General features: G+C 41.7%; 1 protein-coding gene across 2 annotated transcripts in view; it reads left to right on the forward strand.

The window, feature by feature from the left end:
* Positions 1-7,506, forward strand: part of scn4ab (sodium channel, voltage-gated, type IV, alpha, b) — a 33,902-nt gene extending 26,396 nt beyond the window's left edge. For both annotated transcript variants that reach the window (XM_073495286.1, XM_073495287.1), the window contains exons 25-36: positions 1-85; positions 659-832; positions 960-1,082; positions 2,207-2,491; positions 2,960-3,013; positions 3,387-3,524; positions 3,644-3,748; positions 3,850-4,120; positions 4,308-4,929; positions 5,005-5,149; positions 6,405-6,482; positions 6,643-7,506. The exon at positions 1-85 is cut by the window's left edge and continues 70 nt beyond it. In XM_073495286.1, the coding sequence (XP_073351387.1) occupies positions 1-85; positions 659-832; positions 960-1,082; positions 2,207-2,491; positions 2,960-3,013; positions 3,387-3,524; positions 3,644-3,748; positions 3,850-4,120; positions 4,308-4,929; positions 5,005-5,149; positions 6,405-6,482; positions 6,643-7,011 (2,449 nt within the window). In that variant the 3' untranslated portion in view covers positions 7,012-7,506. The remainder of the gene's footprint in view (positions 86-658; positions 833-959; positions 1,083-2,206; positions 2,492-2,959; positions 3,014-3,386; positions 3,525-3,643; positions 3,749-3,849; positions 4,121-4,307; positions 4,930-5,004; positions 5,150-6,404; positions 6,483-6,642) is intronic.
* The last annotated feature ends 14,643 nt before the right edge of the window (positions 7,507-22,149 follow it).

Consider the following 22,149-nt stretch of genomic DNA (forward strand, 5'->3'; position numbering starts at 1 on the left):
CAGGAGAACCTGTTTCTCCATTGTAGAACACAACTACTTTGAGACCTTCATCATTTTCATGATCCTGCTAAGCAGTGGAGCTCTGGTAAACATTATGGCATGTTATTATAGATCATTTATTGATCCACGATCAGTTTTTAACTCAAAGTGTTGAAATATTGTGATTGGCTTCCTTTTTTTGTTCTTTTTCTTGCGGAGCATGTTTTAATATTATTTAAAATACTCCATAAGTCTGACTGCTGATCAGTGCTCCTGGATACTGGTTGGTTTGTTTGATATGATCATGTGACTGAAGAGCTCAGACCTGATTGGTTCTCAGGAATGTGTACTGTGTGTGTGTACTAACCAGTGAAGACACCATGGCTGACAGCAGCGCTGACACTCTCTACTACTAACATGGCCGCCGCACATTACACAGGTGAGATTATCTTGAACACTGCATCGTAACGTTTACTAACACAAAACATTAACATGACATAATATCATCACATAACATAAAAACATAACAGGACGAAAAAACACATCACCTGAATAACGTAGACGTGAACAGATGTCAGATGTTGTTTTGCTTTGTCTGCATGTGAAATGCCTTCACGCTGAGATCCTGTGATGTGTGACACACCTGTCCAGGTGTTGATGTTAGTGTGTATGTGAACAGGCATTTGAGGACATCTACCTGGAGCAGCGTCGGGCCATAAAGACGATTCTGGAGTATGCAGACCAGGTGTTCACCTACGTGTTTGTGGTGGAGATGGCGCTCAAGTGGGTCGCCTACGGATTCAAGACGTACTTCAGCAATGCCTGGTGCTGGCTCGACTTCCTCATCGTAGACGTAAGACCAATCATACCTGCAGGAGCATGTAACCATAGCAACAGCAGTGATGCTGGGAGGATGAAACAGATTACAGCCTGTCTCTTCAGGGGTGTGATGTCATCAGCAAGTGTGCTGTGTCTTACAGGTGTCTCTGGTGTCTCTGACAGCAAACATCCTGGGATACTCTGAATTGGGAGCCATCAAGTCTCTGAGGACTCTGAGAGCTCTGAGGCCCCTGAGGGCCCTGTCTCGCTTCGAGGGCATGAGGGTGAGACATGCAGCTTCATCAGTAGGTTACCTGTCACTGATGGTCCTGAGGTGGTAGGTTTAGTGTTTCTACCTGTCTCTCTGTCCCCAGATGGTTCTGTCCGTCCGTCTTATCATCACATGTCAGACTCTCTGTCCTCCTGCTTTAAGACCCTGTGTAGAAACCAGCTCTCTTTGACAGAAACTTTAATGACATCTGTCATCTGATTCCTGCACATTTGAAATATTTTAAAACATCTGAGAAACTCAGGAGGATCTTCAATACACATCATATCCCAGTTCACTTTAAACCTACCAACACACTGAGGCAGAAACTTGTCCATTCTAAGTACAAAACACCCAGGAGGCATAAACAGAGTATTGCTGTTCAATGCAGCAGGACTGCACAGATTTGTACACTGGGGAGACAAAACAACCTCTACATGAACGAATGGCACAACACAGGAGGACCAACTCATCAGGTCGAGACTCTGCTGTCCACTTACATCTGAAGGAGACAAATCATTCCTTTGAGGACAACAATGTAAACATCTTGTCCAGAGAAGACAGATGGTTTGAAAGAGGAGTAAAATAATCCACCTATGTCAAACTAGAACAACCGTCTTTGAACAGAGGAGGTGGCCTAAGACATTACTGATCACCCACCTACAATGCTGTACTGAGTTTTCTCCCCAGACAGCTTAACAACCATTCACACCTAGGCTCACCTGGCCTTAGCAACCCACATGAAGGCCAGTTGGGTCAACAACCCACAAGTGACCCTAACGACTCTGAAACTCAGAGCTCACACGTATCCTTAACGACTCTGTAAGGACACTCCCATACTCTGTAAGGACACTCCCACACCTAGTTTAAAAGCCTGCCAACTCCCCTCCAGTTAGTTCGAACTGATGAATCCTCTTGGATGAGAGGTGAAATGTCTTCAACAAACTGAAACACATCCAGTTCCCTACGATACAGCACTTATTTATCGATGTTTTTTTAATGTCATTTAATTATTAATTCCATTTTTTCCCTGGTATTTCTTGGTTTTATATCTCGTCCAAGCACTTGTAATTTTAAAAAGTGTTTGTGTATTTACGTGTCAACCTGTCTCTCTCTCTGAACCTGTCTGTCTGCCTGCAGGTGGTGGTAAATGCCCTGGTCGGAGCGATCCCCTCCATCTTTAATGTGCTGCTCGTGTGTCTGATCTTCTGGCTGATCTTCAGCATCATGGGCGTGAATCTGTTCGCAGGAAAGTTTTATTACTGTTTTAACGAGACGTCTGAGGAGGCGTTTGATGCTGCAGATGTCAACAACAAGACTGAATGTTTGGCTCTGATCGAGTCAGACTTCACCGAGGTCCGCTGGAAGAACATTAAGGTCAACTATGACAACGTGGGGATGGGCTACTTGTCACTGCTGCAAGTGGTGAGTCTCAACACTCAACGTGTCTTTAATAAATCCAATGAGTAGCTCTCCTGGTAAAGCACACGCCTCATGCAGCTCTTGAGGTCGAGGTTTAGGGTTTGAATCCTCCCTGTAGATTTTGCTGCATAGTGTAAAATTTGGCCGTCACGAAAACTTTACTTTTGAACCAGAAGAAGTCCTTCAGACATCTGTGACTGAAGTTGAAAAGTTGTTTGACATTACATTGTAAAAACTTTACTGTTGAACCCTGTTAGGATGTCACTTGGACGTCAATAGTGAACATTGAAAATAAACTTTCATTCTGGCTCTGCACTGGACGTCTTGCTCAGTGGGTGAGAATTTAATTCTGGCGTCAGATTGTGTTTATGTCCCCTGTTTTCTGGTTCCTGTCCTGTTCACTCTCACTGTATGCAGACGACTCGACTGTTTATTCAGAATACTGGTGTTAATGAGTTTCGTCTCTTTCAGGCCACATTTAAAGGCTGGATGGACATCATGTATGCAGCAGTGGACTCCAGAGATGTCAGTACAGTCATCAATATTTTTATCATGACTGGTACTAATACTGATACTGGTTATAATACTAGTACTGGTACTACTAACATTACAGATACTGATAGTGGTGCACACCAGATGCTAGTACGACTGTAGTGGTACAATCATATCATCGTTCAGCCATTTCATCATGAAAAGATGAGACGTGCTGTTAAACTAGTGACGCTGACAGAAAGCCAACAAGTCAAACACGTTTTATTTCAAAAATACATGCAAGGAAACTTAAGAGGGGCAAGTTTGTAATTTTGGTCCCAAATAAAATGGACTTGACTCTGGTTACCATGGTTACTGTGTGTGTGTGTTTGTGTGTGTGTCTGTGTGTGTGTGTGTGTGTGTGTAGGTGGAGTCCCAGCCGATGTATGAAGCCAATCTGTACATGTACCTTTATTTTGTCTGCTTCATCATCTTCGGCTCCTTCTTCACCCTCAACCTCTTCATCGGAGTCATCATCGACAACTTCAACCAGCAGAAAGCAAAGATATGTTTCTACTCAGTGACAGACAGGAGGACGCCTCTGTTCAGATTTTATCAGATGAAACTGAGATGAGAATGATTCTGTGTCTGTCTATCAGTGAGTTAATGGTGTTTTGTCTTTACATGGGAGGAACAGACATTTTCATGACGGAGGAGCAGAAGAAATATTACAATGCCATGAAGAAACTGGGCTCCAAGAAACCTCAGAAACCTGTTCCACGACCTGAGGTCAGCTCACTTCCTGTCTGCCGTTATTAAAACCTGTGAACCAGACGACAGGACGTACAGGTGTGAAGAGTTTAAACAGTTTCTTCTCTCTGTCTGACCAGAACAAGTTCCAGGGTCTGGTCTTTGACCTGGTCACACAGCAGTTCTTCGATATCTTCATCATGGTGCTGATCTGCCTCAACATGGTGACCATGATGGTGGAGACAGACGAGCAGAGTGCAGAGAAAGAAATGATCCTGTACTGGGTCAACCTCACCTTCATCGTCGTCTTCACCACAGAGTGCTCTCTGAAGGTCATCGCACTGCGGCAGCATTATTTCGCCGTCGGCTGGAACATCTTTGACTTCGTGGTCGTCATTCTGTCCATCGTAGGTGAGTCAGCAAAGTGTCTGGTTATGTCATCGTCTCATCTGGTGATGTCATCGTCTCGTCAGTCTTTCTCATGTGTCTGAATGTCTTACATGTCTTAAACTTTAGGAGTGATTTTTCGTCAACGACAACAACAATAACTTTGTTTATCACAGGAGAAGAAATGTGTTTCTGTGTCTCGTCCCTGCAGGCCTCCTCCTTGCTGACATCATAGAGAAGTATTTTGTCTCGCCCACACTCTTCCGTGTGATCCGATTGGCTCGTATCGGCCGAGTACTCCGCCTTATTCGTGGAGCCAAAGGGATCCGGACGCTGCTATTTGCCCTGATGATGTCACTTCCTGCCCTCTTCAACATCGGCCTGCTCCTCTTCCTCATCATGTTCATCTTCTCCATCTTTGGCATGTCGAATTTTGCCTACGTGAAGAAGGAGGGCATGATCGATGACATGTTTAACTTCGAGACGTTTGGGAACAGCATGATCTGTCTGTTTATGATCACCACGTCGGCCGGCTGGGACGGTCTGCTGAGTCCCATCATGAACACGCCGCCAGACTGCGAACCCAATGTGGAGAACCCGGGGACAATGGTCAGAGGGAACTGTGGCAGCCCGGGGATCGGCATTGTCTTCTTCACCACCTACATCATCATGTCCTTCCTGGTGGTGGTCAACATGTACATCGCCATCATCCTGGAGAACTTCAACGTGGCCACGGAGGAGAGCGCCGACCCGCTGTGTGAGGACGACTTTGAGATGTTTTATGAAACCTGGGAGAAGTTCGACCCCGACGCATCACAATTTATACAGTACAGGTGAGTCTGACCTGAAGAACATGATCACATTTCATTGTGTTATTGATCCTAATCTGACTCTAATGTGTTTCACAGTAAACTGTCAGATTTCTGCAACACTCTGAAGGATCCTCTGAGGATCTCCAAACCAAACACCATCAAACTGATCCACATGGATCTGCCTCTGGTCCCTGGAGACAAGATCCACTGTCTGGACATCCTGCTGGCCCTCACTGCACAGGTAACACCACCTGCTGTCAGCTTGTCTGTTCTCATGTGTTTCACCAACATGACATTCAGCAGGCTCACATATCGTGTCCAGACTTACAGCTGAGCCTCTCGGACCTCATTTATGAACCCAAGAGGAAGTCGGCCATTTGGAATTTCTTTAGTTCTGGTGTATTCTTTGCCTTTCACAGGTCATACTTCACAAAACCCCTCCTCAAAGGTTCATCTGATCCATCTCAAACTTGGTCAGCTTGTAAAAGATCTTAAAGGAATAGTTCACTCTAGAAGGAAATTCAGTCATTATGGACTCACCCTCATGCTGATGAGAAGTCCGGTGTAGTTTCTTATTCCTCAAAGTGCAGCTGGAGACCCGCGGGGTTCCCTCCTGCAGCAATAATCCATGTAACGGGCATCAATGGTGCCCGAGACAAAAAGGTCCATAACACTACACAAAAACTTTGTACTATTCCTCCATACTGCTCGTCCGCTGCAATCCAAGTGTCCTGAAGTGGCGACATCCAGAGTTTACTGGAAACGACGTCATTTAGTACATTTTACAGCCTAAACAGTCACTATGCTGTATCTGCCTGGAGGCACGCGAGTCTCCCTCACAGCGTTTGCACTACGGAAGCCGCGAGACTCGCGATAGATACACACCGGTATTTACTTCCTGCTGTGACTTTCAAAGTTTCAAATCACCGGTGCAGCAGATCCCTCTTGTGTTTGTGTGTCGCTCGGTCGCTCACAGCAGGAAGTAAATACCGGTGTGTATCTATCACGAGTCTCGTTGATCTTGTCGAGGAAACTCTGGATGTTGCCACTTCAGGACACAGTGGACGAGCAGTATGGAGGAATATTACAAAGTTTTTGTGCAGTTTTATGGACCTTTTTGTCTCGGGCACCATTGACGCCCGTTATATGGATTATTGGTGCAGGAGGGAACCCCGCGGGTCTCCAGCTGCACTTTGAGGAATAAGAAACTACACCGGACTCTCATCAGCATGAGGGTGAGTCCATAATGACTGAATTTCCTTCTAGAGTGAACTATTCCTTTAATGACAACAGGTTGTCAAAGTGTTTAATGTCAAACAGTGTGGTGAGGAGGTCAGAAAACACAAGGTGGTTTATAACTCAAACATACATTACCCAATCTGAGTGTCAGCCCGAAGACAACTACAGGCTAATAACAGCGCCACCTACTGAAAACTGGATGTAAGGCTTGTGTGACCATCATCATTTGATTTACATGATACATTATATGTGTGCAGGTGTTGGGTGATTCAGGTGAGATGGATGCTCTCAAAGCCAGCATGGAGGAGAAGTTCATGGCCAACAACCCATCGAAGGTTTTTCTCCATTCTTTTCTTTTCTTTTCTGTAGTGCTACGTTGTAGTGTGAATACAAAAATAAAGTTTCTACTCCGACCTGTCTGTCACAGGTGGAGGTCATTCATTGAGCCTGATGTTGTTTATCATCCATCAACACATCCATCATTGTTCCCTGCAGGTGTCGTATGAACCAATCAGCAGCACCCTGCGGAGGAAACAAGAAGAGGTGGCGGCGACAGTGATCCAGAAAGCGTACAGGAAGCACCTCCTGCAGCGGACGGTCAAACTGGCGTCTTACAAATACCGAGAGAAGACGGACGGACGGCGAGACAATGCGCCCCCGCCGGAGACAGAAGGACTGCTCTGTAAACGGATTAGTCAGCTGTATGGACACGATGGGGACACAGACCAACCTGTCTCAGGTGTCTCAGGTGAGGACGGCCCTGCCCGGGTGGAGCTGCAGACTGAGTTTCTCCTCCACGCTGCTCCACCCTTCAACGCCTGCGACTTCCTGCGAGATGAGAACCTGAGGGAGTCTAGCGTGTGATGACAGCTGATGATGAACTCACCTGTGGCGTTACCTGTCGGAGGATCAGTGACTTCTGTAAAGACTCAGCAGAGCGTCAGATTGCAGCAGAGACAACTTCCAGTTCGTCAGACTGACGACCTGAACGCTGCAGAAACTCTTGAACTGCTCTTCTTCTTCTTCTTCTTCTGGCTTTTTATTACTGCGTGTGTCTTCTGGGAGTTTTAATCTTGGAACAGAGCTCAGTGTTTGCAGGTGAACCAGGTGATTTAAATACTCACACTGTCTGTAAATCCACCACTATAGCTGTTGTTGACAGAAATAGAATAACATAGAAAAGACGTTTTTAATTATACAGGTACTCAATCATCATCCAGGTGATTCCTACCTGTCCACAGGTGTGTATGAGTCACACTGACTGTGTTCTTTAACATGTCCAGGAGTCACCTGCTCCGAGATGACCAATCACGTGGCATTATTCACCTGCTCAAACCATCATTAAACTCTTTAATCAAAGCTCGGGTTTGTTATTGACTTCTAGAAGCATTTTCTGTTAAATTTGTAGAAAATCTCAGAACATCGTGACAGAAGTCAAAAAATCAAATTATCTGACAAAAACAATCAAATAGTTGATTCACAAGTTGGTGCACAAAGCACCCAGCCCCTGAACCCAACAAGAGGAGGGAGGAGGGTGGAGGTGGAGGCCCCGCCCACAGCTCTAAATGTTAATGGATGTTTCATGAACTGTCTCGTCTACTCTGTAATACCTCTCGTGTCGTTTCAGATCCTGTCCTGCAGTAACCTCCCATCATTCCCATCAGCTGACCTCCCCCGCCTGCCTGCACACCTGTTCCTCTCCTCCATCAACTCCACCTGCAGCATACCGTCTCATTCACCCTTCGCTCTCTGTCTAAACTTTCCCTCAGCCTGCTTCCTTCTGTCGCCTGCGTCTGGCTTCTAGGACCACAAACAAACAAACAAACAAACAAACAAACAAAGTAACTAACTTGATTTTTAACATCTCGTCTCTGAGACGTCGATCTGTTCAAACCTGTCAGCACAGACACGAACGAGCAGACAGCCAATGAGAGAGCAGCATTTGAACAGATGAGACGTGATTTAAAGATCTGATGTTCAGACTGAATTAAACATGTCCTGTGTTTATGAGCAGATATGATGTCACTATGATATCACTTGAAATGTCATCATCAATCAGCTGCTGAGGTGAACCAGCCAATAGCAGCTTAGAATGGAGCGGTTAACAGCCAATCAGAACTGAAGCTAAAACCCATCACACTGACTGAGTTTTCAGGTCCTGAACCGTCTTGTCAAAGCTTCAACAGCCGACCAATCAGAATGAGCCGTTAGCAGAGTGGAGGTGAGGTCATCTGTTCTTTAATCTTCTGATTCTCTTTAGAACCAATCAGATGATTGTTTACAGAATGTGAAGAACCCCCCCATCACATCACACACACTATTTCATTTTTGTTATTCATGATGTTTTTTCAGTCACAGATTTTTAATCAATTACCTGATGGAGGCCAGTGAGACGTCATATATTAGTGTGAACGAGCAGTGACTCTGTTTCTCTGGCAACACCTGAGGGTCCGACTAACAGCTGGAACAGTCATACAGTCAGGTTCTTATGTAATGGAAACGTTCACTGCTCCAGGAAATAGGACGGACCTTCAGCAGGAGATAAACTAGTCCTCTCAGCTGTTAGCCAGAAAGCTAACATTAAGCTAACAAGATTCAGAGTCGGTAACAGTGTGTACGGCTGATCAACAGGAAGTGTAATCTGACATGTGACCGTCCTCGGATCAATATGATGATCAGAACAGGTGATCGTACAGGTGTCCTGTCAGCTCAGACTGAAGCGGAGCTGAACAGCCAATAAGATGTGAGATGAGTGGTCATGCTCAGAGGAACGGTGCAGGCTACTTCCTGCAGCTGGTGTGTGAAAGCGCCATCCTGTGGTCTTCAGAGGAGCTGACGGAGGAGACGCACTGATGGAGGCGACTCATCAGACAGGTTCAGCCACTCAGGTGTCTGTGTGTCAGCAGCTAATTGACACCTTGCAGCCAATCAGAATCGAGTATTCACCCAGATCACACCTCCGTCATCTATAATGTGTGTTTGATGCTTTCCGTCAGGTGGAGGTGTGGCTGCACCAATCATCATTCAGCTGTAGGGGGAATGTGTTTGTTTGAACCAATCACAGTCCTCTGGGGCGGGGCCACTCCCAGGACGCAGCGTTGGTGCTCGTGTCACGAGAAGAAGTGCTTAATTAATAAAACTGATCATTATTGATTGAATTGATCAGCAGCTCTTCTTCCCGGAGTAGATCTCTGATCACTCTCTCTCTCTCTCATGTCATGTTGTCATGATGTATTGATCCTGTCATGATGTATTGATCCTGTTATTTTGGTATATCAGTGCTGTTGATGAGTTTATTGATCTGTGCTTTCATCTTGTTGCTGTTGTTTTTTCACTCAGAGAAATGAAATTTGTCAAACTCAGGCGCTTCGTGTGATTGGTGGAAGGATGGTTGTCAGAGTCAGCAGTCTGCTGATTGCTCAGTTTAAAGTGTTGGAGGATGATGATTGGCAGATGTGACCTGCAGTGAACACAAAATGATTAAAGTTACAAACTCTCCTGAAAATGTATCTGCTGTTGTTCTTTAGGCTCACCTGACCTGCACACCTGTAGACCTGTTCCCCTGTTCACCTTTAGTTCCACTTCCTGCCTGGCTCCGAGGCAACGCTGCAGCAGCTGTTGTCAGATCTTAACGGCCAAAGTTCAAAGAGAAAGACAAGAAGAGCAACAGCTGCCAGCAGAGCTGACATTACTGAGGATTACAGCACACACACACACACACACACACACACACACACACACACACACACACACACAGTGAGTTTCTTGTTTCAAACAGCTCGACTGTGAATCAGTTTTCAGCTGCAGACGTCTTGTTTCTGTTTAACACAAAGTGAAAGCTGGACTCGTTGTGAGGTTCTACGGATCATCAGAACAAACTCCACCGAAACCTTCTGTTGTGTGAAGAGTTTCTGAACCATCTACAGCAGAACGAGGTGGAAACATTACAGTTTTTCTCAATTGCTAAAACACTAAAACCCATTGGCTGAACAAAGTTCGCAGTTGCCTGAACTCATTTAGCTAATTGTAATTGTCTGTTGTCAATACCTTAAGCCATTTCACATGGTAAAACACAATTTGCAGATCTCACTTAGACTTTTCAGCAGAACTCTAAACATATTCTCATTCTCAAAACACATTCTGCACTCTAATGCACATGTCATCCATACTGGTAAACACAAGTGGCAACAATCAAATACAAATAGAGAACACATGTCATTGATTAAACACAACCACTCAAAATTGATTTCACTTGTTTCAAATCATGTGACACAACCAATATAAGCCAGTTCAGAGAGCACACAGGTTGTTGAAGGTGGGATGGAGAAAGTCTAAGAATGGATGGAAGAAACAATGTGAGAGGACGAGTGCGTATGCGAGGTGGGCGACGAGGAGGAAGAGGAGGAGGGCAAGAAACATGATTGGACGGCAGGCCATTGTTGATGTCCCTGGTCAACGAGGTGGCAGTGTCACAATCTGTGCTGCTATCAGCAACCGTGGTGTTCTACATCACCATGTTACACTCGGGCCATATAACACCCAGCACCTTCTACGATTTCTTGCCAATCTAAGAGATATTTTATTTGAGCAGCAGGTTCAAGAGCAGCAGGGTCAAGAGCTAAATGAGAATCCCATTCCCACCTATGTGATAGTGTGGGACAATGTCAGTTTCCACCGAGCTGCTCAGGTAAGGGAATGGTTTAACATCAATGGGCAGTTTATGAACTTGTACCTCCCTCCATACTCGCCTTTCCTGAGCCCGATTGAGGAGTTTTTCTCCTCTTGGAGATAGAAAATATATGATAGACAACCCTACACCAGAGTAAATCTGCTGCAAGCCATGGATTTAACCTGTGGTGATATAGGTGAGGAACCATGTCAGGGCTGAATACGGCATACAAGAGGCTTCGATGATGTCGACGAAGTGCTCTGGCCTGACCCAGCCCAAAGACAAGAAGAAGCACACTGATCACATGTTTACTCCTTTGATTTATTGTAGTATTGTATACTGTAGTACAGTGCATTGTAGGCTGTATACTGTACAATAAACAAATTGTCTGGCCCTGAACATTGTGCTTTCCATTTGTTTACAGTACTGACTGCTCAATAGATTTTGACTGGTTGCAGGTTCATATCAACAAAGAACAAGAATTACAGTATCACAGAAACAAAGGACAAGTTTGTGAGATGCAGGGTACACTACTGTAAAAATAGGGTTACAAGGAGGAGGAAGAACAAAAAAAAATGCAAAGAGCAAAGCAGAGTATCATTTCTGATCAATTTTGAGCTACTATGATAGAACATGTTTTCATTCATCAAAAGACAATGATGGAAAAATATGAAATTTGTTTTGAGATTAAAAATGTACTTCTCCCTGAGAACTATTTATTTATTTATTTAATGTTTATTTAACAGGGACAATACAGACAACATTGCCACAGAAAATGGGAAAATGTGATGCATAGAAGACGTCTAGCTTCAGCTAATGTGCAGTCTTTGTCCCTGGTCAGGCTTTAGAATAGAATAAAATATACTGAATACAATAAATGCAATGATACAAATCCAGTGGATAATACAGTGAGTAGGTACCATGAATAAATAAACACAGTTGCAGTTATAAATTTCAGATTAGAACAAAAAAGTTAAATTTAGCATTAAACATTAGTAAAGTGCTGTATTGACAATGAGTTGAGAGAAGTTAATGTTCATATTTCTGCTGCTGCTTAAGCCAATGTTTAACTTTCACACTAAACCTCTTTAGTTCTGTTTGGGATTTAATTTCTGATGGTAAAGAATTGTGTACCTCGCACTGAGAGAGATGATTGGCCAAATGTTGTCCTGCATCTTCGAATTTTACAGTTTTGCTTGGTTATGCTCCTTGTCATTGTCTTACAGTTGTCTGTCTTTTTAAAGATCTGAGACATCGCTTGTGGGGCCAGTCCATTTACGCACTTAAAAACAACTTTCAGAAAAGAGAATTTTATAAAATTGGAAAAAGTCAACAAATTTTTAAAGCCTGTTTATAGAGTGAGAATAGAGGTCTAGTAGCTGAGTCAGTGGCCTGGCCCCAGGCAGTGATGCAATAGGACAAATATGAAAGAACCATGACATGCAGATATAAATGAGATGCCGTAAAAGAGAGACATGACCTGATAAGTCTAAAGCAGTTCAGACTAGTTTTTACAGTTTTAGATAGCTTCTTTATATGTGCGTCAAACTTAAGTTGAGGATCTAGAGTTATACCTAAATATTTAAACTCATTTACCACCTCAATTTCTTTACTATCAATAGTGAAGTCAAATTTCTCTAGGACTTTTTTTCTTATTGAGAAGCACATTGATGCTGTTTTTTTGTGATTAAGTGTTAAGTGATTCCTTTGTAGCCATTCTGAAACAGTAACCATCTTTCTGCTTAAGATCTCTGAAGCTTGACAGGGATTCTTTGCTGAAACATAAAACACTGTGTCATCAGCATACATCTGACATTCAGTGTCTGTACAAATGGTAGGCAAATCATTTATGTATAAGCAAAAAAGAATAGGACCTAAAACTGATCCCTGTGGCAGACCGGTCTTACTGTTCAGAGGAGATGTTTTCACATTCTGTAGGCGAACACACTGTTGTCGATATTCCAAATATGAGCTAAGCCAACTAACAGCAAGAGCAGAAAAATTAAATTCATGTCTTAATTTACTGACAAGTATCTCATGACTTACAGTGTCAAAGGCTTTCTTCAAGTCCAAAAACACTACTCCAACCGCATTTCCATTGTCAAGGGAACATTTTATTCTCTCAATGAAGTGGCACAGTGCCATCTCAGTTGAACATTTTTTGCGGAATCCAAATTGCTTAGAATGATAAAACTGATTGTTTTCAAGAAAGGTCATTAATTGATTAGCGATAACCTTTTCAAGTACTTTTGACATTGCTGGGAGAATTGATATCGGTCTATAATTACTGGCATCAGTTAATGCACCAGATTTATAAATTGGGGTAATAATAGCCATTTTAAAACTTTGGGGACATTTCCCTTCTTTAATGGACAAATTTATCAGATGAAGTAATGGGCTTATCAAAATGGCACTATGTTTTTAAAAAAATAAAACATCGATTCCAAATGTATATTTTGCCTTTGAGTTGTGTAATTGCATTATGATTTTTTGAATTTTGGTGTGGTCAGTTTGTTCGATGTTAAAGTAGGAAGACTGACCATTAGTTATGTTTTTTAAGTTTTGTAATTGTTGAAAATCTAAGTTAAGTTCATCTGTGTTGAGAGTTTTTTGGAAGTTTGATGTAAGTTCATCTACAGATTGTATGAAGTATGTATTCAATTCATTAGCTATTTCCTTGATGTTAGTGGAAATCATTCCTTTATTTCTGCATGGTGCTTTGGCTTACGGTTTAAGAGTGTATTACAGTTTTTGCCTAATGCTTAAACACTAAAAGTGGTTGCTATGCCCAAAGCATCACAACCTCTAACTTAGGTGACCATGTCCTAAACAAAAGCACCAACCCTGCAAACACAATATATGATTTGCACTGTGTTTGAAATTCTCCAACACACTTCTTGCAAAACACTACACACTGTTTTTTACATAAGACACATTGTTCAAAAAGGAAATCACATACAATCATTGGGAAAACACATCTATTTAAAATACAAAACACAACTACAATTGGAAAAGCACACAGATTCACACATGTGTGAGTCTGTGTGCTTTTCCAATTTTGGTCTACAATTAGATTTTAAATGTTTTCACGTGCACACGAAAACATTTAAAATCTAATTGTAGACCCGTCAGTCTAAGCCACAGCACTACACATACATACACATACACATACACACACATACACCTGATGTGAGCTCAGCTCCTTTGTGCCAACTTTGGAAACATGGAGGCAGAAAGAGGAAGAGGGAGAGTAAGAGCAGCAGCAGGACGAAGAAGAGGACGAAGAAGGGGAGCAGGCAACAGAGGGAGACAAATATCTGATGACATGAGGGCCACTTTGGTGAACCATGTAATAAATCATGGCCTTACAATGAGGGGGGCTGGGCAGAGAGTCCAGCAAAACCTAAGTCGCTACTCAGTTGCCTCAATTATAAGAACTTCCAGACTGGAAAACAGGCATGTTTGAAGTTTCCACACTAAACTGTACCAAAGAAATTACAGTATTGCACATTGTTCAAACGCACAGTACAATACATTGCTCCAAATTTAACATCAGGTGAAGATGATCTGAAACGTCTGAGAGGAATTTGGATGGTGATCAGATCCAATAATCAATGACAACAATTATTGATTTGTATGGACTTGTACTTCAGCTGCGTGTAGTTCATATCAGTGGAGTTTTATTTTGATGTTTCTTCATCAGCAGAGGAACATGTTGACTACAAACTGATGTGCAGCTGTCGCCCCCTGCTGGACCTCTGTTGACATTTCATCCACACAGGAACATTATAAAGTGTTTGACACGGCTGAGTGACCTTCAGCTTCAAACAGATCAATCAGACAACATGTCAAATGAAACCGATTAACTGTACCAAGGATTTTTAAATAGCATTTTCAGCTAAAAGACTGTTTTTTTGTAAAGTCAGGTGAAGTTAATTTTTATTTATACAGTCTAAAATCAGTTTTCTCAACGAAAAACTCATCAACAAAAAAAGGAATCCTGTGGAGATTCAACAGAGGACGGACAGACAGGAAGTAGAAGTGGACAGAAGTAGATCAACAACAAAAATCTCAAAATCTACACATTCTGCTGTCCTGATCCGTGTGGACACATTTCATTCACTGACGTGTCATCAAACAGCAAGAAGAAGAATTTCAGCATCATGCAGGAATCATCAGAAAACATCAGAAAACAAGAGATTGTCCAAGACAAGAAAATAAAGACATGAAAGCTGAATGTTTGAGATTCTCTTAAACACATCTGATTGGTTCTTACTGCTGGAGGCAGCGTCACCTTCACAGCGTCATTATCACCATGGCAACCAGTTGATGGAGGTCTGTTCAAATGAATGAGTTTGTTTCTGCTTTAAACACACACACACACACACACAGTCATTTTATACAGGTCATATAATCCTGCAGCACTGACAGTGTATCTCATTAATAAACTGGAATGGGACTCAGTAGAGTGCATACCTCCACTCAGGCCCAACAGACCACCTTAATTCAATCAGCTCTGCTTCATATTAAACTCTGAAGTCATGAAACACAACCAACAACAAACCATCAAAACAACCAACAACTGGGCGTCCATTAGCTCAGCTGGTACAGAGGCTCTGTCCTCGCTGCAGCGTGTCATCTCTCTGAAGCTGTCATTAATAAAGCTATACAAATACCAAAAAAATAACAAAAAAAACAAACAAACAACAAACCATCAAAACAACCAACCAATCAACCAGTTAACCAGTTGTTTGTGGTGACGACTGCAATGAGATGAACCTGTTGTTGTTTGCGTTGACGACTGCAATGAGATGAACCTGTTGTTGTTTGCGTTGACGACTGCAATGAGATGAACCTGTTGTTGTTTGCGTTGACGACGGTAATGAGATGAACCTGTTGTTGTTTGCGTTGACGACGGTAATGAGATGAACCTGTTGTTGTTTGCGTTGACGACTGCAATGAGATGAACCTGTTGTTGTTTGCGTTGACGACAGTAATGAGATGAACCTGTTGTTGTTTGCGTTAACAATGGTAATGAGATGAACCTGTTGTTGTTTGCGTTGACGACGGTAATTAGATGAACCTGTTGTTGTTTGCGTTGACGACAGTAATGAGATGAACCTGTTGTTGTTTGCGTTGACGACGGTAATGAGATGAACCTGTTGTTGTTTGCGTTGACGACGTTAATGAGATGAACCTGTTGTTGTTTGTGGTGACGACTGCAATGAGATGAACCTGTTGTTGTTTGCGTTGACGACGGTAATGAGATGAACCTGTTGTTGTTTGCGTTGACGACGGTAATGAGATGAACCTGTTGTTGTTTGCGTTGATGACGGTAATGAGATGAACCTGTTGTTGTTTGCGTTGACGACAGTAATGAGATGAACCTGTTGTTGTTTGCGTTGACGACGGTAATGAGATGAACCTGTTGTTGTTTGCGTTAACGATGGTAATTAGATTAACCTGTTGTTGTTTGCGTTAATGACGTTAATGAGATGAACCTGTTGTTGTTTGCGTTGACGACGGTAATTAGATGAACCTGTTGTTGTTTGCGTTAACGACGTTAATGAGATGAACCTGTTGTTGTTTGCGTTGACGACGGTAATTAGATGAACCTGTTGTTGTTTGCGTTAACGACGTTAATGAGATGAACCTGTTGTTGTTTGCGTTGACGACGGTAATTAGATGAACCTGTTGTTGTTTGCGTTAACGACGTTAATGAGATGAACCTGTTGTTGTTTGCGTTGACGACGGTAATTAGATGAACCTGTTGTTGTTTGCGTTAACGACGTTAATGAGATGAACCTGTTGTTGTCTCCGTCATGTATCTGGTGTCTCTGTGCTCGTCTCTCTGTCCTGCAGCGTTGAATAAAGTCAGGTTCCTGTGATGTCACGGCTGCAGTCTGACCTGAGATCAGTGACAGCTGTGAATAAATTCATCAAACACCTGTTCTCACAGCAGCAGCAGCAGCTTTCCTGCGAATCACCTGTAAATATTCAGAGTCACATGTCGTCACATCGCTTCATCTGATGGATTCTGTTCCATTGAACTTTATTCATATTTGTAATCAGTCTGTATTCAAACCTGCATCCACCAGCCTCCATCACTGATCACAACTAAACTGATCAGTGATGATGTCACAAACATTCCTGCTTGAATACTGAAAACATTTTATTGATCAGTCAGAAAGACAAAACAACACGTTCACCATGACAACACCTGTGTCTCCACGACAACAAGTAGTTACTGAGAAAGTTACTTTTACTGTTCTCTACTGTTCTCTGCTGTTCTTTACTGTTCTCTGCTGTTCTTTACTGTTCTCCGCTGTTCTTTACTGTCCTCTACTGTTCTTTACTGTTCTATGCTGTGCTTTACTGTTCTCTGCTGTTCTTTACTGTTCTCTGCTGTTCTCTACTGTCCTCTGCTGTTCTTTACTGTTCTCCGCTGTTCTTTACTGTCCTCTACTGTTCTTTACTGTTCTCTGCTGTTCTTTACTGTTCTCTACTGTTCTCTGCTGTTCTTTACTGTTCTCTGCTGTTCTTTACTGTTCTCCGCTGTTCTTTACTGTCCTCTACTGTTCTTTACTGTTCTATGCTGTGCTTTACTGTTCTCTGCTGTTCTTTACTGTTCTCTGCTGTTCTCTACTGTCCTCTGCTGTTCTTTACTGTTCTCCGCTGTTCTTTACTGTCCTCTACTGTTCTTTACTGTTCTCTGCTGTTCTTTACTGTTCTCTACTGTTCTCTGCTGTTCTTTACTGTTCTCTGCTGTTCTTTACTGTTCTTTACTGTTCTCTGCTGTTCTTTACTGTTCTTTACTGTTCTCTGCTGTTCTTTACTGTTCTCTACTGTTCTTTACTGTTCTCTGCTGTCCTTTACTGTTCTCTAGTGTTCATTACTGTTCTCCACTGTTCTCTACTGTTCTTTACTGTTCTCTGCTGTTCTCTACTGTTCTCTACTGTTCTTTACTGTCCTCTACTGTTCTTTACTGTTCTCTAGTGTTCATTACTGTTCTCTACTGTTCTCTGCTGTTCTTTACTGTTCTCTACTGTTCTTTACTGTTATCTACTGTTCTCTACTGTTCTTTACTGTTATCTACTGTTCTTTACTGTTCTCTACTGTTCTTTACTGTTCTTTACTGTTCTCTGCTGTTCTTTGCTGTTCTCTACTGTTCTCTGCTGTTCTTTGCTGTTCTCTACTGTTCTTTACTGTTCTCTACTGTTCTTTACTGTTATCTACTGTTCTCTACTGTTCTTTACTGTTCTCTACTGTTCTTTACTGTTATCTACTGTTCTCTACTGTTCTTTACTGTTCTCTACTGTTATTCACTGTTCTTCACTGTTCTCTGTTGTTCTCTACTGTTCTTTTATGTTCTCTACTGTTCTTTACTGTTCTCTACTGTTCATTACTGTTCTTTTCTGTTCTCTACTGTTCTCTACTGTTCTTTACTGTTCTCTACTGTTCATTACTGTTCTTTACTGTTCTCTACTGTTCATTAATGTTCTCTACTGTTCCTTACTGTTCTTTACCGTTCTTTACTGTTCATTACTGTTCTTTACTGTTCTCTACTGTTCTTTACTGTTCTCTAGTGTTCTCTACTGTTCTTTACTGTTCTCTACTGTTCTTTACTGTTCTCTACTGTTCTCTACTGTCCTCTACTGTTCTTTACTGTTCTCTACTGTTCTCTGCTGTTCTTTACTGTTCTCTGCTGTTCTTTACTGTTCTCTGCTGTTCTTTACTGTTCTTTACTGTTCTCTGCTGTTCTTTACTGTTCTCTACTGTTCTTTACTGTTCTCTGCTGTCCTTTACTGTTCTCAAGTGTTCATTACTGTTCTCCACTGTTCTCTACTGTTCTCTGCTGTTCTCTACTGTTCTCTACTGTTCTTTACTGTCCTCTACTGTTCTTTACTGTTCTCTAGTGTTCATTACTGTTCTCTACTGTTCTCTGCTGTTCTTTACTGTTCATTACTGTTCTCCACTGTTCTCTACTGTTCTTTACTGTTCTCTGCTGTTCTTTACTGTTCTCTACTGTTCTTTACTGTTCTCTAGTGTTCTCTACTGTTCTTTACTGTTCTCTACTGTTCTTTACTGTTCTCTACTGTTCTCTACTGTCCTCTACTGTTCTTTACTGTTCTCTAGTGTTCTCTGCTGTTCTTTACTGTTCTCTACTGTTCTTTACTGTTCTCTACTGTTCCTTACTGTCCTCTACTGTTCTTTACTGTTCTATGCTGTGCTTTACTGTTCTCTGCTGTTCTTTACTGTTCTCTGCTGTTCTCTACTGTCCTCTGCTGTTCTTTACTGTTCTCCGCTGTTCTTTACTGTCCTCTACTGTTCTTTACTGTTCTCTGCTGTTCTTTACTGTTCTCTACTGTTCTCTGCTGTTCTTTACTGTTCTCTGCTGTTCTTTACTGTTCTCTGCTGTTCTTTACTGTTCTTTACTGTTCTCTGCTGTTCTTTACTGTTCTTTACTGTTCTCTGCTGTTCTTTACTGTTCTCTACTGTTCTTTACTGTTCTCTGCTGTCCTTTACTGTTCTCTAGTGTTCATTACTGTTCTCCACTGTTCTCTACTGTTCTTTACTGTTCTCTGCTGTTCTCTACTGTTCTCTACTGTTCTTTACTGTCCTCTACTGTTCTTTACTGTTCTCTAGTGTTCATTACTGTTCTCTACTGTTCTCTGCTGTTCTTTACTGTTCTCTACTGTTCTTTACTGTTATCTACTGTTCTCTACTGTTCTTTACTGTTATCTACTGTTATCTACTGTTCTTTACTGTTCTCTACTGTTCTTTACTGTTCTTTACTGTTCTCTGCTGTTCTTTGCTGTTCTCTACTGTTCTCTGCTGTTCTTTGCTGTTCTCTACTGTTCTTTACTGTTCTCTACTGTTCTTTACTGTTATCTACTGTTCTCTACTGTTCTTTACTGTTCTCTACTGTTCTCTACTGTTCTTTACTGTTCTCTACTGTTATTCACTGTTCTTCACTGTTCTCTGTTGTTCTCTACTGTTCTTTTATGTTCTCTACTGTTCTTTACTGTTCTCTACTGTTCATTACTGTTCTTTTCTGTTCTCTACTGTTCTCTACTGTTCTTTACTGTTCTCTACTGTTCATTACTGTTCTTTACTGTTCTCTACTGTTCATTAATGTTCTCTACTGTTCCTTACTGTTCTTTACCGTTCTTTACTGTTCATTACTGTTCTCCACTGTTCTCTACTGTTCTTTACTGTTCTCTGCTGTTCTTTACTGTTCTCTACTGTTCTTTACTGTTCTCTAGTGTTCTCTACTGTTCTTTACTGTTCTCTACTGTTCTTTACTGTTCTCTACTGTTCTCTACTGTCCTCTACTGTTCTTTACTGTTCTCTACTGTTCTCTGCTGTTCTTTACTGTTCTCTGCTGTTCTTTACTGTTCTCTGCTGTTCTTTACTGTTCTCTGCTGTTCTTTACTGTTCTTTACTGTTCTCTGCTGTTCTTTACTGTTCTCTACTGTTCTTTACTGTTCTCTGCTGTCCTTTACTGTTCTCAAGTGTTCATTACTGTTCTCCACTGTTCTCTACTGTTCTTTACTGTTCTCTGCTGTTCTCTACTGTTCTCTACTGTTCTTTACTGTCCTCTACTGTTCTTTACTGTTCTCTAGTGTTCATTACTGTTCTCTACTGTTCTCTGCTGTTCTTTACTGTTCATTACTGTTCTCCACTGTTCTCTACTGTTCTTTACTGTTCTCTGCTGTTCTTTACTGTTCTCTACTGTTCTTTACTGTTCTCTAGTGTTCTCTACTGTTCTTTACTGTTCTCTACTGTTCTTTACTGTTCTCTACTGTTCTCTACTGTCCTCTACTGTTCTTTACTGTTCTCTAGTGTTCTCTGCTGTTCTTTACTGTTCTCTACTGTTCTTTACTGTTCTCTACTGTTCCTTACTGTTCTTTACTGTTCTTTACTGTTCTCTACTGTTCTCTGCTGTTCTTTACTGTTCCTTACTGTTCTCTACTGTTCTCTACTGTTCCTTACTGTTCTCTGCTGTTCTCTACTGTTCTTTACTGTTCCTTACTGTTCTCTGCTGTTCTCTACTGTTCTTTACTGTTCTCTACTGTTCCTTACTGTTCTCTACTGTTCTCTACTGTTCATTACTGTTCTTTACTGTTCTCTACTGTTCATTAATGTTCTCTACTGTTCTTTACTGTTCTCTACTGTTCCTTACTGTTCTCTACTGTTCTCTACTGTTCATTACTGTTCTTTACTGTTCATTAATTTTCTCTACTGTTCCTTACTGTTCTCTACTGTTCTTTACTGTTCTCTGCTGTTCTGTGCTGTTCTCTACTGTTCTCTACTGTTCATTACTGTTCTTTACTGTTCTCTACTGTTCATTAATGTTCTCTACTGTTCTTTACTGTTATCTACTGTTCTCTACTGTTCTCTGCTGTTCTCTACTGTTCATTAATGTTCTCTACTGTTCCTTACTGTTCTCTACTGTTCTTTACTGTTCTCTGCTGTTCTCTGCTGTTCTTTATTGTTCTCTACTGTTCTCTACTGTTCTTTACTGTTCTCTGCTGTTCTTTACTGTTCTCTACTGTTCTCTGCTGTTCTCTACTGTTCCTTACTGTTCTCTGCTGTTCTCTACTGTTCATTAATGTTCTCTACTGTTCCTTACTGTTCTTTACTGTTCTCTACTGTTCTCTGCTGTTCTCTACTGTTCATTAATGTTCTCTACTGTTCCTTACTGTTCTCTACTGTTCTTTACTGTTCTCTGCTGTTCTCTGCTGTTCTTTACTGTTCTCTACTGTTCTCTGCTGTTCTCTACTGTTCCTTACTGTTCTCTGCTGTTCTCTGCTGTTCTCTACTGTTCATTTATGTTCTCTACTGTTCCTTACTGTTCTCTACTGTTCTTTACTGTTCTCTACTGTTCTTTACTGTTCTTTACTGTTCTCTGCTGTTCTCTGCTGTTCATTAATGTTCTCTACTGTTCCTTACTGTTCCTTACTGTTCTCTGCTGTTCATTACTGTTATCTACTGTTCTCTACTGTTCCTTACTGTTCTCTACTGTTCTTTACTGTTCTCTACTGTTCTTTACTGTTCTCTACTGTTCTCTGCTGTTCTCTGCTGTTCTCTACTGTCTGATAATCTTCAGCGTGTGTTCTTTTCCCTGTTGTAGTGCGTTGGACAGTGAAGTCCATGACTGTGAACAGATGAATGACTTCATATGATTGTGATGAGAGTTTTCTATCTGACTGAAGTCTCAACATGTTTTTTATTTATTTATTTATAAAAACAAAAGCTTTAGTTATTGATCAAAACAAAAATCAGTTTCACCTTAAAAATTAGTTCAGCCGTCAACATGCAGTGATTTT

This window comes from Pagrus major, chromosome 23, assembly GCF_040436345.1.
Source record: "Pagrus major chromosome 23, Pma_NU_1.0".
Lineage (NCBI taxonomy): Eukaryota > Metazoa > Chordata > Actinopteri > Spariformes > Sparidae > Pagrus > Pagrus major.